Source organism: Typopeltis vanoorti, chromosome 7 (assembly GCF_054136105.1).
Source record: "Typopeltis vanoorti isolate ZY-2024b chromosome 7, IOZ_Tvanoo_1.0, whole genome shotgun sequence".
In the NCBI taxonomy this organism is placed as follows: domain Eukaryota; kingdom Metazoa; phylum Arthropoda; class Arachnida; order Uropygi; family Thelyphonidae; genus Typopeltis; species Typopeltis vanoorti.
Window position 1 is genome coordinate 123,455,183 of NC_143555.1, and position 14,986 is coordinate 123,470,168.

At 35.8% G+C, this 14,986-nt stretch overlaps 1 protein-coding gene across 1 annotated transcript in view; it reads left to right on the forward strand.

The window, feature by feature from the left end:
* Positions 1-14,986, forward strand: part of Vps8 (vacuolar protein sorting 8) — a 519,719-nt gene that overhangs the window by 33,005 nt on the left and 471,728 nt on the right. The window contains exon 3 of the mRNA XM_090395104.1: positions 6,210-6,328. Coding sequence (XP_090251230.1) covers positions 6,210-6,328 — 119 coding nt within the window. The remainder of the gene's footprint in view (positions 1-6,209; positions 6,329-14,986) is intronic.

Below are 14,986 nucleotides of genomic sequence, written 5' to 3' on the forward strand. Positions count from 1 at the left end.
CATTAATGCAGGCATCACACCTTTGATGTAGTGATTGGCATACGTTGGTGAAAACACCAGGCATTTCTCATACAGTGGCTGCGGCAATAGAAATCCTGGCAATAAGGTCCTCATTGGAATCGATGGGACTATCGTAGATCAGGTTTTTCATATGGCCCCATAGGAAAAAGTCCAGACATGAGAGATCGGGCGATCGTGGTGGCCAAGCGATGGGACCACTCCGACCAATCCATCGTCCTGGAAATGTTACATCCAAGGTGTTCCGCACATCCACGCTGAAATGGGGTGGCTCTCTGTCATGTTGGAACCACATACGTGTTTGAATATTTGCTGGAACAGGGTTCAGTAATTCTGGCAAGACCTCTTGTAAAAATACAAGGTACGTTCTCACATTCAGTCATGCTAGCAGAAGGTATGGGCCAATCAAATGGTCATGTAGGATTCCAGCCCAAACATTTATGGAGAAACGCCACTGATGTGAACGTGTGGCGTGCGGATTTCTGCTTGCCTACACATGATAATTGTGGGTATTAAAAATGCCCTCAGGTGTAAAGGTGCATTCATCAGTGAATAAGACATGTGCATCAAAGTCTGGCTGCACTGCAGTCTGCTGCAGGAACCACTGTGCAAAATCTACAAAATCTACAAGGCATGCACCCTCTGTGCATGGTAGGGGTGTAATCGTTCATCTCGTAGAACTCGCCACACCATCGATTGGGGCACATGTACGGCATTACATGGAAAATTGCTAGCATGCTACATACGGAACGATCTGCAATCCTATGTAGAATTTCCTCTGCAGATACCGGTGTAATTACTGAAAGGTTTTACGATCAGGCACGCGTCTGGTCGGAAAGCACTCTCGGTACAGTCTTTGGGCTTCCCTCACATTCCCGTCCGCAGCTCCATAAATGAAATGCATGTCAGCCTTCTCCAGATTTGTGAAAGAATCCATCCTTTTTGCATTGCACGGTGGAAATAACGACGACTGCAAAAACCAGCGCTTATAAGTGTTCACTGGAAAGTGCCCTCTAGCGCTTCACCACTTGAGTTCGGACCATGCATTATATGACGAAAAGTACTTGTTTAGATGTGTTCTCTCATAAAGTTTGGCCCAAGAGTTCTGAATCACTATGTATAGGTTTGAGGTAGTTTTTTTTTTTTTTCGCTAGAGGTCAGGTCAGTAGAATAATGTGTATTAGATATTTTAATTCTATCATTTATCATTAATCTTGATGTTAGTTATTTTATTTGGTGTTTTTACATCACTATGTACCCACGTGTTTTTCAAATATTAGATGTGTCAAAGAAGTGTTCTTACACTGTTTTGTTCTAATGCGCATGCTCTGGGCACTCACGGGGAACATGAATGCGTGATTAGTTTGTTCAGCTATCAAGGTTGTGTCGCTGCTGCTCACTAAATTACTAGATATGCATTGGATGCGGCCCTCGGATTACCTAAGGTTGGACAGCCCTGCTCTAGATGATGACCTTAATATGAAGGTTGAAGCACTGTGAAATTATAGTAATTATTTCTAAACGATTGTAGTCTCCATAAGTTGTCTGAAATGAATCTTGTATCTTTTATTATCAACATTTCCAAAACATGTGGTATATCAGTGCAGTATGTGGGCAATTTGTTAAAGAAAAAAAGAGCATATGGAGGTCGTAGTCCTTGCAGAAAAAAGTGTGTGAAGGACTTTTCCAAAGAGAAACAGTTCTAGGAGTCTTGGGTTGGAAAAGTTTGATAATATGAAATATTGCAAAGTGTTAATTGTTAAATGTTAATAGTACAAAGTGTTGACACATAAAATGCATTAATTCTGGAACGCAATTTGAGAGAATAGCATCAGTGTCTAGAAGACTTTGTTAGTATCCAAGCTATTCTGCTGTCATTTTGACAAAATATTAGATGAGGCATGCAGTAAGCTGTTCTTGGAATATTGGGAGATAATGTTTGTCATCTGTGTGGGAGTTGAGGGGAGAAGAATGAATGATGCCATGAGAACACCCTTTTATTATTGGATGATTTTATGATGGTACCATATGGATTAGGAGAGAGCTGGAAGTATGGAAATGCAGTAGTTACCAGCAGCGTTAGCAAGGAACCAGAAGGCTTGACTGCCGTTTGAGTGCAATCCAAACTTGAGTTTTAAAACATTTGTTGGATTATATATTTTGAGAAGAATGGTGATTAAGGCTTCATTCTTACAAGAATTATTTTAGTCATAGAAATTTAATTTATTAAGAATTGCCAATCTAGTTGGCCAAGTGCTTAGCATACCTGCTCTCTAACCAGTGGGCTGCAGGTTTGAATCCTGCCTTGGGCATAGGTATTTGTGATTGTCTTTAGATGGGAGATTACTTTTGTTGCCTGGTGTGAGACCATCTCCCTGCTTATTGGAGGCCTGAAATGTCTTGAAAACATTCCATGTTTGGTCTCTAGAGGAGGACGGATTTCCAGACTATGTAAGAAATAAATTCAAAATACATATATATATATATATATATATATATATAGAGAGAGAGAGAGAGAGAGAGAGAGTAGGACCCCCATATCCATGGTTCGCTATCCGCTTTTTCACTTATCCGCGGTCAACCCCAGTCCGAAGATATTAACATACGAAAGGTCAACTTACGAAACTTTCATAGTCTCTACAAACATTCAGCTTTGAAATAATGTTGGATCTAATATCCACTTTGCTTATGTAATTTTGCATCGCCGAAATGAAGCTGTATCACTCTTTCTTTTAGTAATAGACAGTTCGGCTGATCGCAGAGATTGTCCAACACCAGGGCAACTCATTGCAAAGGTGGAGAAAGCTACAATATCTGAGGTTGCTAAGATTCCATTCACATTCAGATAACTTTATTACAGTATGTTGTTATAATTGTTCTATTTTATTATTAGTTATTGTTGTTAATCTCTTACTGTGCGTAATTTATAAATTAAACTTTGTCATAGGTATTTATGCATAGGATAAAACATAGTATATATAGGGTCACTACTATCTGGTATCTGCAGGAACAACAGGTATCCATGGAAGACGATGGAACCAAACCCCGTGGATACGGGGCGGGGGGCCTTACTGTATATATTTGTATTTTGAAATACAAATATAAAAATTTATAAAATACTAGGGGAGATCCCCCCCCTGAGTTCCGGACTGGTAGGCCGGTTCTCCTTGAATTCTGATGACTCGAATTTTGAACACTCAAAAGGGGATCCTCCCCGAGCTTACGTCGCCCACCCCCTGAGTTCCCGAATGGTAGGCCTGTTCTCCTTGAATTTTGATGACTCGAATTTTGAAGACTCGACACTCTGAGTTTCAAAATGTTTCAAATAACTTGGCAAAAAACGTGACACAAAAACGTTACAGAAAAAGGCTTATCATTTTATATTATAGAGTAGATATAAAATTTATAAAAAATAGGGAAAAATATCCTTAGCCCACCCACAGTACAATATGTACTATAAGTTTGCAAATAACCTTTCATGAATGGGGCAACATAAAAAAATATATATTTTAGCTATTCAGTTAGAAAAGATAATTTGGTGCAGAAGAGCAGAAACAGTCATTAGACCCAGGAAAAGAGGAATAGAAATCATGGAGTCATCTTATTTGGAACTGTTGCAATCACAAAAATAAAGAACTGATAGTGGCTGGGTGGAGGACATTCTGCAGGAAAGGTAACTTAGACAAGGTTATGGTAGTCTGAGTTACCAAGACAAAAGTTGACATCTTCAGAAATTTTGGAAGGAGAGCTAGTTAAGAAACAATCTAGGGTTTCTTTAGAGGATGATAGAGATTATCTGATAGACTGGTATATGAATCATTTGTGTTATATGATTACTAATGGTGTTGGATTCTGAATATGTAGTAATTTGAGTAATTAATATTTGCTTCAGAATCCAACATGATCTTTCATCACATAAGCTAAACTTGTAATTATTTAATGTAAATCACTTGTTTATAATTTAATATTCATATAACTACCTTTAATTTTATCTAATATTTAATTAATTAATCAAAGATATATGTATTAATAATGAAAAGACTGTATTAAATATTATTAAGCTATTTTATTTATTACTATATTAATATTATAAGAACTTGTATTTGATAATTTAACTGCGCATTAATTGAAATGTAAATATTCTCTATTTATTCCTATTTGTAGAAGCTTAACGTTATGCAATACCTCAATTTTATTATGTTTTGTTTTGTTGTCATGGAGACGTATGTAAGTGAGCGAGCACGAGTTGGAATAGTACGTGAGGGAGAAAAGCTGAAGTTTAGTTAAAGAGAGCATGTGAACAATTTAGGCAGGAAGAATGGATATAAAAAGGAAGAACACTGTATACTAAAAAAAAAATAGATTAGAGAGAGTGAAAAGAGAGAGATTGGCATTCGGTTGGAATCGGAGTATTCAGCATTTGGGGAATCAGAGTGCGATATTAGAGAGTCGGCAAGTCACTCAAGCAGCTATTTTAAGTCTACTAGTCGAGAAGCAGTTAGCTAATAAGTTGTAGAATAACAATTATAGCTACGAAAAACAGCTGAGAGACTATTAAATAGACTAGCGATACTTGAGTTGAGATTTAATTTCAGCGCCGACCTTTCAAGGACATACGGAACCTTGAAGCAAAGCACAAAGTTAATAGAGAATATTAGAGGCTGTAAAGTTTACCATTAGCTGTGTTTTGAATTATAGTGCCTAAAGAATTATTCGAATGCAGTAGGAATTAACAACTGTGCATATTAAACCTCAAGATAAAGAATTATTGTGTATTGCCTTAATTCATGAGTGATCAGTAGTACTTCATGCAAGAACGTTTGTTTATGTGTATAGTGACCGATGATTAATTTAGTTATTGCTTAGAAGATTTGTTTAATGAATGCCGTATACTGCTCAAAGTGTTTAGTTATAAAAAATGTTTGTGTGTAAGTTTATGAAGAAAGAAGATTATCGGTAAGATTATTCCAACCATTAATATACAGAGAAGTGTGTGAGTTTCATCCTAGAATTTCCCTATACTAACAGTAATTATCGGAGAATTAACTGAAGTGTAAAATTAAAGATGTTTGTTTGTGAAGAGGTGTTACTGCAATTTTTGTCGTATTTGGAACTTAAGGAACTGTGTTAAGAAGACTGTATTATAGAGATAACAGATTTACCATTGTATGAGTTGTATGATTGAATTTATCTGAGGAGTTAAAATGTTTGTGATATCTTAATTACTGATTTGAAGTTAAGTGTAAAATTTGTGATTTTAAAATTAAATATTTGTTTTTGTTAATCAAAAGTTGTATTTTGCCTGAATCTCTTTTACTGCACCATTCATAAAATATTCGAACCAAAGCGGGTAAATTAAGTAAGTTAAATATTCTCGGCCAGTATATATAATAACAGCATATAAAGGAAAGGTAGTTGAGAGTTGGTTTTTCTTCAATTCTTGAACTAATTCAGACATAAAGTGGTGCAGTCTTTAAATATAAATTTTCTTTATATTTGAATTAGAAATCAACTCACAACTTATCAATTAGTTAACAACATCGTAATAGTAATCATGTCAGATCCAAGGTATAGATTAAGACGAAGTAGGATCCAACAATGGCAAATACCTAAGTAATTCTTCTAATTCAGCCATTGATGTTGGAGAACAGAAGACAGTTTAATTTTGAATATTGAATTCTTTTAGGAAAATGAATTTACTCTTTGGTTATTGTGACTAGAAAATCAAAGCAGAATTGGGAGAACCATCAAGTCAGCAGAATGTTGCAAGGAAAGTTTGAGCCAGCGCATTTCAAAAAGAGGGGATGGGATTCTGTGTTTGGCATTCTCTGAAATGGGATGTCTTATCAGATGAATGCACCTTCATGATAGTCTGCAGGGTGTAGTTTGAATAGTTGACATGAATAAGAGTTTTGTTGAGCCCCTGTTAGAAATAAGTCTGGCTTAATTGGAGAATCAACCTAGAAAGACAAAGCAATTCATATATGTCAATATCTAAAATACTCTCAAAATTGTATCCATTTACTTCATGTTGCTATTTTGTAAAAATTCTTCTGCAATAAGGTTCATCAATGAGATATTTGGATATAACAAGCATAACAATACTAGCACTATCCGAAATTTTATTTCAGTGATGTTTTTGACCATTCAGGAGATGAAAGTGATTTCAGCTTATTTTTTTCTTGATCTAGACAGATGATGTTTCTTTAAGTGATGAGGAATTTTCTAGTCAGCTGGGACTTTTTCAGGAAGCAGGAGAAACAACTTCAGTTGGTAGTACAGATTCTCGAAATCGTAAAGGAGAGAAAAGGTAAGTCTTTTTTTATGAAAAATTCAAAGTAACTTTTTTTTTTAGCTTTGTAAATTTTAATTATGCTTCATCATTTTGTCTAATACCATTTGAAATAACCTTTAGAAATCAAAATAAAATTTAAAAAATTATTATACAATGAAAAAAAAATAAAAGTTTCAAATTCTGTGTGCCTTGGCCCATGGCAATCATTGATGTGTAATGAAAGGGATGTGGGCTGCAATCACACAAAAGCACGACATGTAATTCTCTATGTCATAGAAATATTTACATAATTGCTTGAATTTCCTAATGCTTATTGTCTAAGGTCTGAGAGTGATTAGAGATAACAGCCTTCTCATGGAGCACCAGCTTCTATAGGTTGGCATTTTTTAAAATAATATCAATCTCACACTCATGAGTAAAGGTTTCATAAGTTGTAGCAAGTTAGTATTGCACATGGATAGGGATTAAGAGAAGGAGTCTGTTAATATTCTTTTCAAACAGCAGAAGGGTTGTAGTCCTTGGGGAATGCTTTATGGGTAAAGATGTTCCAAGAACACAGTTAAATGAAATGAAAGAGGAGTGGGAGAAGCAGGTTGAGTGGATGACATTGAACTGTAATACAGCAATTGTTGGGTAGCTGCTATTGCTGCTCTTGTTATTAAAACACAGACCTAGAAATGGGGATGATGATGGATTCTATTTCTGTGGAATGACACATGTAGAAAAGGTACAGAGCAGAAACAGGCCAAATGTGAGACAGTGGCTTCGATAACTCTGTGAGAGAGGATTGTTGATTAGTTGAACTATTCTCTTTTGGATAGAATCAAGACTCTTCAGGAAGAGTTTGGTGTATCCTCCTAAATAAGTATTCTAAGCTTCAACATATTTGAGATTTTTCTAGTGAGCTGGGCATTACCAAAGATAAAGAAAAAAAAAAAGAATACTTGGATATTTTTTGTAAGTAGAAAAGAGAGGACTGTGTCTAGATAGCAATGAATTATTGACTAGGTTATGATTTCCCTTTTGAAGAAAGGTATAGACATTTGTATTTAGGGCAGTGGTTATAGATCTTGAAGCTTGGAAGTTGAACCACCACAAGGTTTATCATATTGGTAGGAATGAAGTGTGCTATGTATGTACTGTCATCAGCAAAACTATGGATAGGGTTTGAGATTGGTGAGAGAAAGTTGTTTATTTATAGGAGGAAACATAACATAGTTTCTGTGACATATCTGCATTGAGAGAGAGATCATTCATAAAGATGCTATTTAATTAAGAGATAGCCTCTTATCATAATCAGGAGATGGAAATAGATCCATCTTCTGATTATGATAAGAGGCTATCTCTTAATTAAATAGCATAGTCAGGTGACTGGTCTGACTTAGAAATTACATAATTAATTAACAATAACAGTTTTATATGAACAACACTAATTGATACATGCTACAATAGGTTTATAACCAACTTAATCTATAGCACACATCAACTTAATTAGCATTTAAGTTGATTGATTGACATGAGCAGTTTGCACTTAAGCATATTAAATTAATAACCAAGTTGTTCTTTTAATTTTATGTGGTATTTGAATCTCTCCTTGTTGTCATATTCAGACATCAAACTTTAACTTCTCAGTCTAGAGTCCTTAACTTGAAATTAGGTTCACAATACTGCTCATCCAGTTAACATACTTAAATGGACAAGCACAGCGAGTTCTTACCAAACCATGGTAGTGTAAGGGAGGAGGAGGAAATCTCTTATTAGTGAAAGTATGCTGAGGTATAAACAATCCTTTGGAAGACTAATTTCAGGTAAGCTGATGATGCTTTCTTCTACTTCAAAGACATTGGTTTCAACAACTGTTCTAACAGTTATCCATATCCAATGGCAGACTTTTATTGTCTTACTGACTGATGAATTCCTACCAACAAGTCAAGTCATCTGCCATAAACCTGAGATGTGACATGCACCATGCTACAGAATGTGACAGTAATAACTAGCATTGTTCCATCATGTATAGAGTAATTAATTTAATGTTTTTGTGGTCGCTTGTTTGTATATACCAACTATGAAGTTCTGATAGCATCTGCTATATAATTAAATGTTTCTAGTCTTTTTTATCTGTGTATAACTTTTGTTAGTACCTCTGACGATGTCAGTCCAATGACTTACAGAACTTGTATATTGTTTATTAAACTTGTTATATGTCTAAAACACGTGGTCTCAATACCGGAAATTTTCTACAAAGTCAAGTCATCTTTCATCCCATTGAGTTCTCTATGTCTTCTCCCTTTTCCAAAGACTGAGCTCTGACAAAAATGAGTACTCTCTCCTTTTAGTAAATCCCTACATTTACCTTCTCTATGTTCCTTCTCTTTGCTGTATTCTCTCTCTCTCTCTTGTGTATATTCATCTTAGGTTTTTCTTACTGTCTGATTGGTACTTATATTCTTCAGTCATGTGATTATGAACGTGTGCCATTACAAATGTAGTGGTAATTTGCTTGATGGTTACCATAGAGTTTACAGTACCAAGATCTCGATTATTTTTTTTTCAAACACCAGTATTTATACATGGATACTGTATTTCAGTATTTATTTAAAATACTGAAATACAGTATTTCTTACTTATTTATAAAATAATTGTTCATGATTTATTCACATAAAGGAATTATTAAATTAATAACAATAAATCAATAATATTACTGAATTTGCAACTGAGGGATTGTTATACACAATACAAATATAATGGAACCCGAAATATCTCATGGAACTCAAATCTGGCTTACTTGATTTTGTTGTACAGAAAAGGAATGTAAAGATTGCATGTTAATGAATAATTTCAGAGATTATGATATGAAAATCTAAAAATATTTTTCTGTTAGTAACCTAGTTTTATAACAAGTAACCATTAAAAAAAATGGTCAACTCAAATCAGAAGATAAAAAATTTAGCCTGATTTTTGATGTGTGAACATCATTATGCAATAGATATTTAAATATAAATGTTCACTCCGCTGGGGAAATTTTTTTTTGGAATATTGGACTTGTGTGTGTGTGTGTGTATACAGTAATATGTCAGCAGAGAATTGCTTAGAACTTGTAGAAAAAAAAAATAAGTGAATACAGTCTGTGTCATTTTAAAGACAATTTGTGTAACAATCACTGTTTTTTTTCAGCCAGAATGGTCTGGAATGCGTTCAGGTAAACTTTTAGGACTTTAGTGGTTCTTAAACACATATTTTATAAGTATTTCAAAACTAGGACTACTTCCATTTTAAATTCTCAGTTATGGTCATTGACAACATAAAACTGGTGAAACTTCCATAAAACATGTTAACCTCACTCACCCACATTGTAAAAGTGTGACTAGTCTACAACACAAGATGGCAACATCAATCTAGTGTTGCCATCTTGTGTTAATGACACTGAACCTCGAAGATCGTTAGAATCAATAGTGGGCCAGAAGTTATGGTAGTTACTGGAAGGCGCACTTCTGAACAAGCATACAGGCAGATGTTCTCTATGCAAGTAGAGTTGCACTTTTACAATATGGGTGAGTAAGGTTAACGTGTTTCATGGAAGTTTCGCCAGTTTTACGCGATGAATAGTAAAATAACACAATTTTTCTCTTCTGCTCCTGCAACTAAAAAGTTAAAGCTCGAGAACAGTAAGTGTAGTGATAGTGATGGGGCAAAAACAGACCCAATGGACAGTGATACAAAAACTGGAAGGATAAAACACGTGGCTGCTATAGTTGCTACAACGACGACTACGATGAGTAAAAACACACAAGAAGATTTGCCCAACTGTTGGACTCTAGACCAAAAAGTTGATTTTTGCAACAAAAATGAATGTCTGTTGGTGGAGAATAAAAATATTGGCTGTAAAATATGTAAGGAAGTTGCAAGTTTGGGAGTAGAAAGGAATAAGCAAGGTATGAATATTCAAATTTCTCATTATGATAGGAATAAAAAAGAGCAAATGACTTCACTATGTAAAAAAATTCATGATCATAAGAACAGTTCAGTTCACATTGCTGCTGCTAAAATTATAGAATCTGCAAAAGAACGAAAACTGGAGGTAGCTTATTCAAAAGCATTCGAATATGAGAAAGAAGTCACTTGTAGAATCTTCAGTACAGCACATATAAAGTTGCAAAGAAAACCTAGGCTTTCAATGACTTTGAATCAGAAATGGACATCCAAGAATTGAATGGCAGTGACAGGGGTCGAATTCTACATTCTACAAATGCTTGTATGAATATAACAAATCATATTGGAACTGAAATGAAAAAAATCCCTTTTAAAAAAATAATAGAGTCAAACTGTGAGATTTTCCTTTTGATTGACGAAAGCACCACTATTAGTCAGTTGTGATCATTAATAATATATGTTTGCACAATGCTACCTGATATGGAGCAACACACAAATATTTTTATTGACATTGTAGAGTTAGAAAATGTATCCGCACAAGGTATTTTCCATAGCTTGATGATGAATACCCTTAATGAATTGGGGTTTCATGAGATGATTATTTGAAGAAAAATCTTGTTGCCATTTCCTGTGATGGAGCAGCTGTGATGTTGGGTATGAAAAAAGGAGTAGTGGCTTTGATTAAGGAACGTTATCCTCACATTTTGGTTTGGCATTGTGCCAACCATAGACTCGAGCTCTCTGTTGGTGATGTAAAAAAAGATTTCCCAGAATAAGTACACGTTGGGTGGCTTCTAGTTTTAGAAGTGTTTCTGCGGTGTGGAAAGATTATGAAGCACTTGTGGCTCATTTTATAGCAGCAAAACAAGATGAAAACAGAGACAAGTCTAAAAGAGTAATGTGTGAAGGCCTTGTTATTTTCTTCAAAAGGCCTTCACACATTCTCAAGAATTGTCAGCGCTTAGTGTTGAACTGCAAGCAAGGGATATTACACTCTACAAAGCTCATAGCAGTATATCAAGGCAGATTTGACTGTTTGAAGACAGGAAAGTCAATGGCAGCCTTTTTATCATGAAACTGTACAAGCAGTTGAAAATCTGAACTTTAAAGGAGTGACTTTGGAGAAGAGAGTAACCAGTTGATCAACAAATGTGAATCATTCTCTAGATCCTACAAAATTTTATGACTGCTTCAAACAATGAATGGAAAATTACCTTCTATCTGCAGAAGAGGTGCAAATTCCAGAATGGAGAAAAGTGTTGTATCCAGAATGTTGGCGAGACAGTGCTGAAAGGAATGTTACTTTTGGTGAGACTGAAGTGGAGAGTTGTGTAAGAGGCTAAGAATTCCAGAATGACAGGTTGTTAGAGTTTTTGTGAATTCCTGACAGAGAAGAAAATGTCTGCTGCACTATTTGCAGTTAATAAACACTATCAACAGTATCCCATTTCTACTGCTGAATGTGAGCGTGGCTTTTCCCAGATGAACCTGATTATCACATCGACAAGAGCTTCTCTACAAATGAAGACTGTGAGTACACTGTTGTTCATCAAGCTTGATTGGGCCTCCTCTGCCTGTTTTTCAACCTTTACTATACGTCAATTCCTGGTTCCTGAAAGGCAGACATCTAGCAACAGACACAAAGAGTAAGGAACAAACTTGTGAAGATGGCAACACCAGTGCGATGAGCCCAATTTGGAAGCTATTGTGAAAATTAAGGTATTTTTTAAACATTTTTTCACCTTTGCTTTAATGTTTTCTTTCCATTTGATATATATAATAACCATTTGTCAAAAGTAAGAGAACGAGATCTTCAAAGGCCTGGTATATTTCGATTTTCTTGTGTGTTATAAGATGGTAGAAATATTTAGAAAAAAAAGCCCTGGTAACAACTGATTGCTCATCACAGTTTAGTCCAAACTGTGATGAGCAATCTGGTAACTTAGTTGATGCTAAATAGTACTTTTGGTTCATCAACAGTAAATGAAGAAAAATCTGAATTTAACAATTTTTGAAAATCTGAACAGGAAAATGACAATGAGGGTGGGGTAATTATAGAAAATAGTCTTACAGGTATTGCTCTTCTTGATCTGCATCACAATTATTTATCTCTTCTTTTAATAAAAATTTTTAGAATTTTAGAATTTTTAGAAATTTGCCAACCAAAAATGATGAATATTTACAAAAAGTATATTGTTGCAGATTTTGCAAAGAAATTGTCTGCAATTAGATTCCAAGACTTGTTGGAAAACAATTTACTGTTCTTGCTTGGAAGACTTTTTTGAGCTGAGATATTGTGTGCAAAAGCTTTCATTGATTTAGATTCAAGTATTAATTTCTGTGTGAAGATCAATTTAATTTATTATATGCAGCTATATCTACACTGATGCTTATAAAGTTAGCAGTAACTATTATTTTTCAGGAAATAACAATGTATACTAAAATATTAATTATAATAACTTTAGTTAATACTTTCTTATTTTTCGACAACGTTACATTGCGATCATCAGGGATCATAAAAACAATGATATATATGCACTCAGGCAGTAACACTGGGTAAATGAGGCTGACAACCCAAGTCAGGCTTAGAGTCCTAAAATGGCAGCCCCCTAGTGGGCGAAATTGGGTAGTCTTGGCTGTTGGGCTGAAGATCTGAGGATGAGTACTTCCCAAATTTGAGGTAGTTTCATACACCCAAATTTGTTGAGGTTTGGAAAGTTTTTCAAAGCTGAGGCAGATTCGAGGAATAGCCTTTCATATTTGTATTTGTTGTGATGTAATAGAGTAGCCTTTTTCTGGCATATCCTGTGGTGGTGTCCAAAGCATGGTCACCAAGTCCTGAGTGGCTGTAATGGCAGAACCGGATGTACTCCTTGTATTCAGAAATTCTGATATTGGCTGTCTTGCCTGTTTGGCCGTAGTAGGACAGTTTTGCAATTGCAAGTGACCTGGTATGTCTAGGGAATGTGGCAGGTCTTTGGTGGAGCATATAAGAGATGCCAATTTTTTATGTGGTCTATAAGTGGTTGTAAGGTTGCATTTCCTTAGGATTTTTGTTAATTTTTTGAATGTGCCCTGGATATATGGAATGGTGATAGATCTTGAGTAATCTCTGTTCTGAAGGGAGGAGGATTGCAGTTGCAGGTTTTAATATTTTTGGGTGAATTGTAGCTATTGGCTGAGAAAGTGTTGAGAATGTGGTCAAGTTCAGTAGTTAGTGCACTATTATCAGAACTGATTAATTTTGCCTGTTATATAGAGTTTTTTCATAATCCTATATTATCAGGGGAGGGGACTGCTGGTAAATGTATCTACCTGTATGTGTAGGTTTTCCATAAACGGAGAATGCCAGGAATCCATCAGGCTGGCATATAATCAGAGTGTGTAAAGAATGGGAGACTGTTCTTTTCCCTTTTCTGAGGTAAAATGGATCCTGGGATGTTGATTGTTTAGATTGGGGCATATGTAGGCCATGTGGCCAAATGGAAAACATATCATCTACGTTGCATAGCCAGACAGTGGGTTTATGTGGGACAGAGAAAATTGAGAACCCATGGCTCTCCCCTCTATTTGTTTGTAGAATTTTCTATGCCAAACGAAATAGCCAGAGTTCATGGTGAACTGAAACAGGGCTGAGATATTGGGAAATATGGCTTCTTGAATGAGGCCTAAGGTATCTTTGAGTGGGACTTCCTACTATGGGACAAGCTGTCCTACTACAGTGAAACAGGCAGGATAGTCAATAATCAGAATTTCTGAACACAAGGACTACATCTGCTGCCACCAATAGAGCCACTCAAGACTCTAATGTCCTCTAATGAAGGTGATTCTAAATTTCTGCACCATTTTTAGCATGTCTGAAGGATATTACTTACTCTGCATGTTCAAGTGTTGACAGGGAGGGGAGATATGAGGCAGAATTCCTTCTCTAAAGACCAAACATGGTTATCAGCCATTTCAGGCTGATAACCATTTATTAGGCAACAATAATCATCTGTCACCTAGTAGGTCTAGTTGGCCAATATTTTGTGGTTAAATGGAATTAATGACAGCACATAGAAATGGATTAAGTATCTCTGGGAGAATCATAAACTGTCATCATTGGAGTAAACAAAAAAAAAATTATTATTACAGGCAACTCCAAGGAGTCCTTAGACTCATCGAGGGAGGCCCTAAGCATCATATCAACAACTATTCAGCTTCCACACAGTATCTATCATACCTTGCCTTGAACCCACTCACAGTCATGGCACCCACAACAGACTCTGGCAACTTATTCCACTCATTCACCAAAAAACGTAGTTCTAACACCTTTGCTAACCACACTCTTTCCCAGTTTCCATGGGTGGCCCCCTAGTCCTCCCACCACCAGACCTGTTCTGAAAAATATCCTCTGAATTAATCTTATAGAAACCCTTCAGTAATTTGAATGTCTCATTCATATCACCCCTCTTCTGCCTATCAACCAATGTCTGCAACCCACAAATCTTCATCCTGTTCTCATAAGGTTCATTCCATAAACCTGCTATCATAAGGTTCATTCCATAAACCTGCTATCATCTCTCTACCTCCTCCCCATCAAGAAGAAACCCTGGCACCCAGATCTGGGCACAGTAGTCAAGATGGGGTCTTATCAAGGCTCAATACAGAGGAACAATAACTTGCTTGCCTCTGCTCGTCAAAGTATTCTTCAGTAACCAAGTGATTTGATGAGCTGATTTAGCCACTTTTGCAATGTGCCCC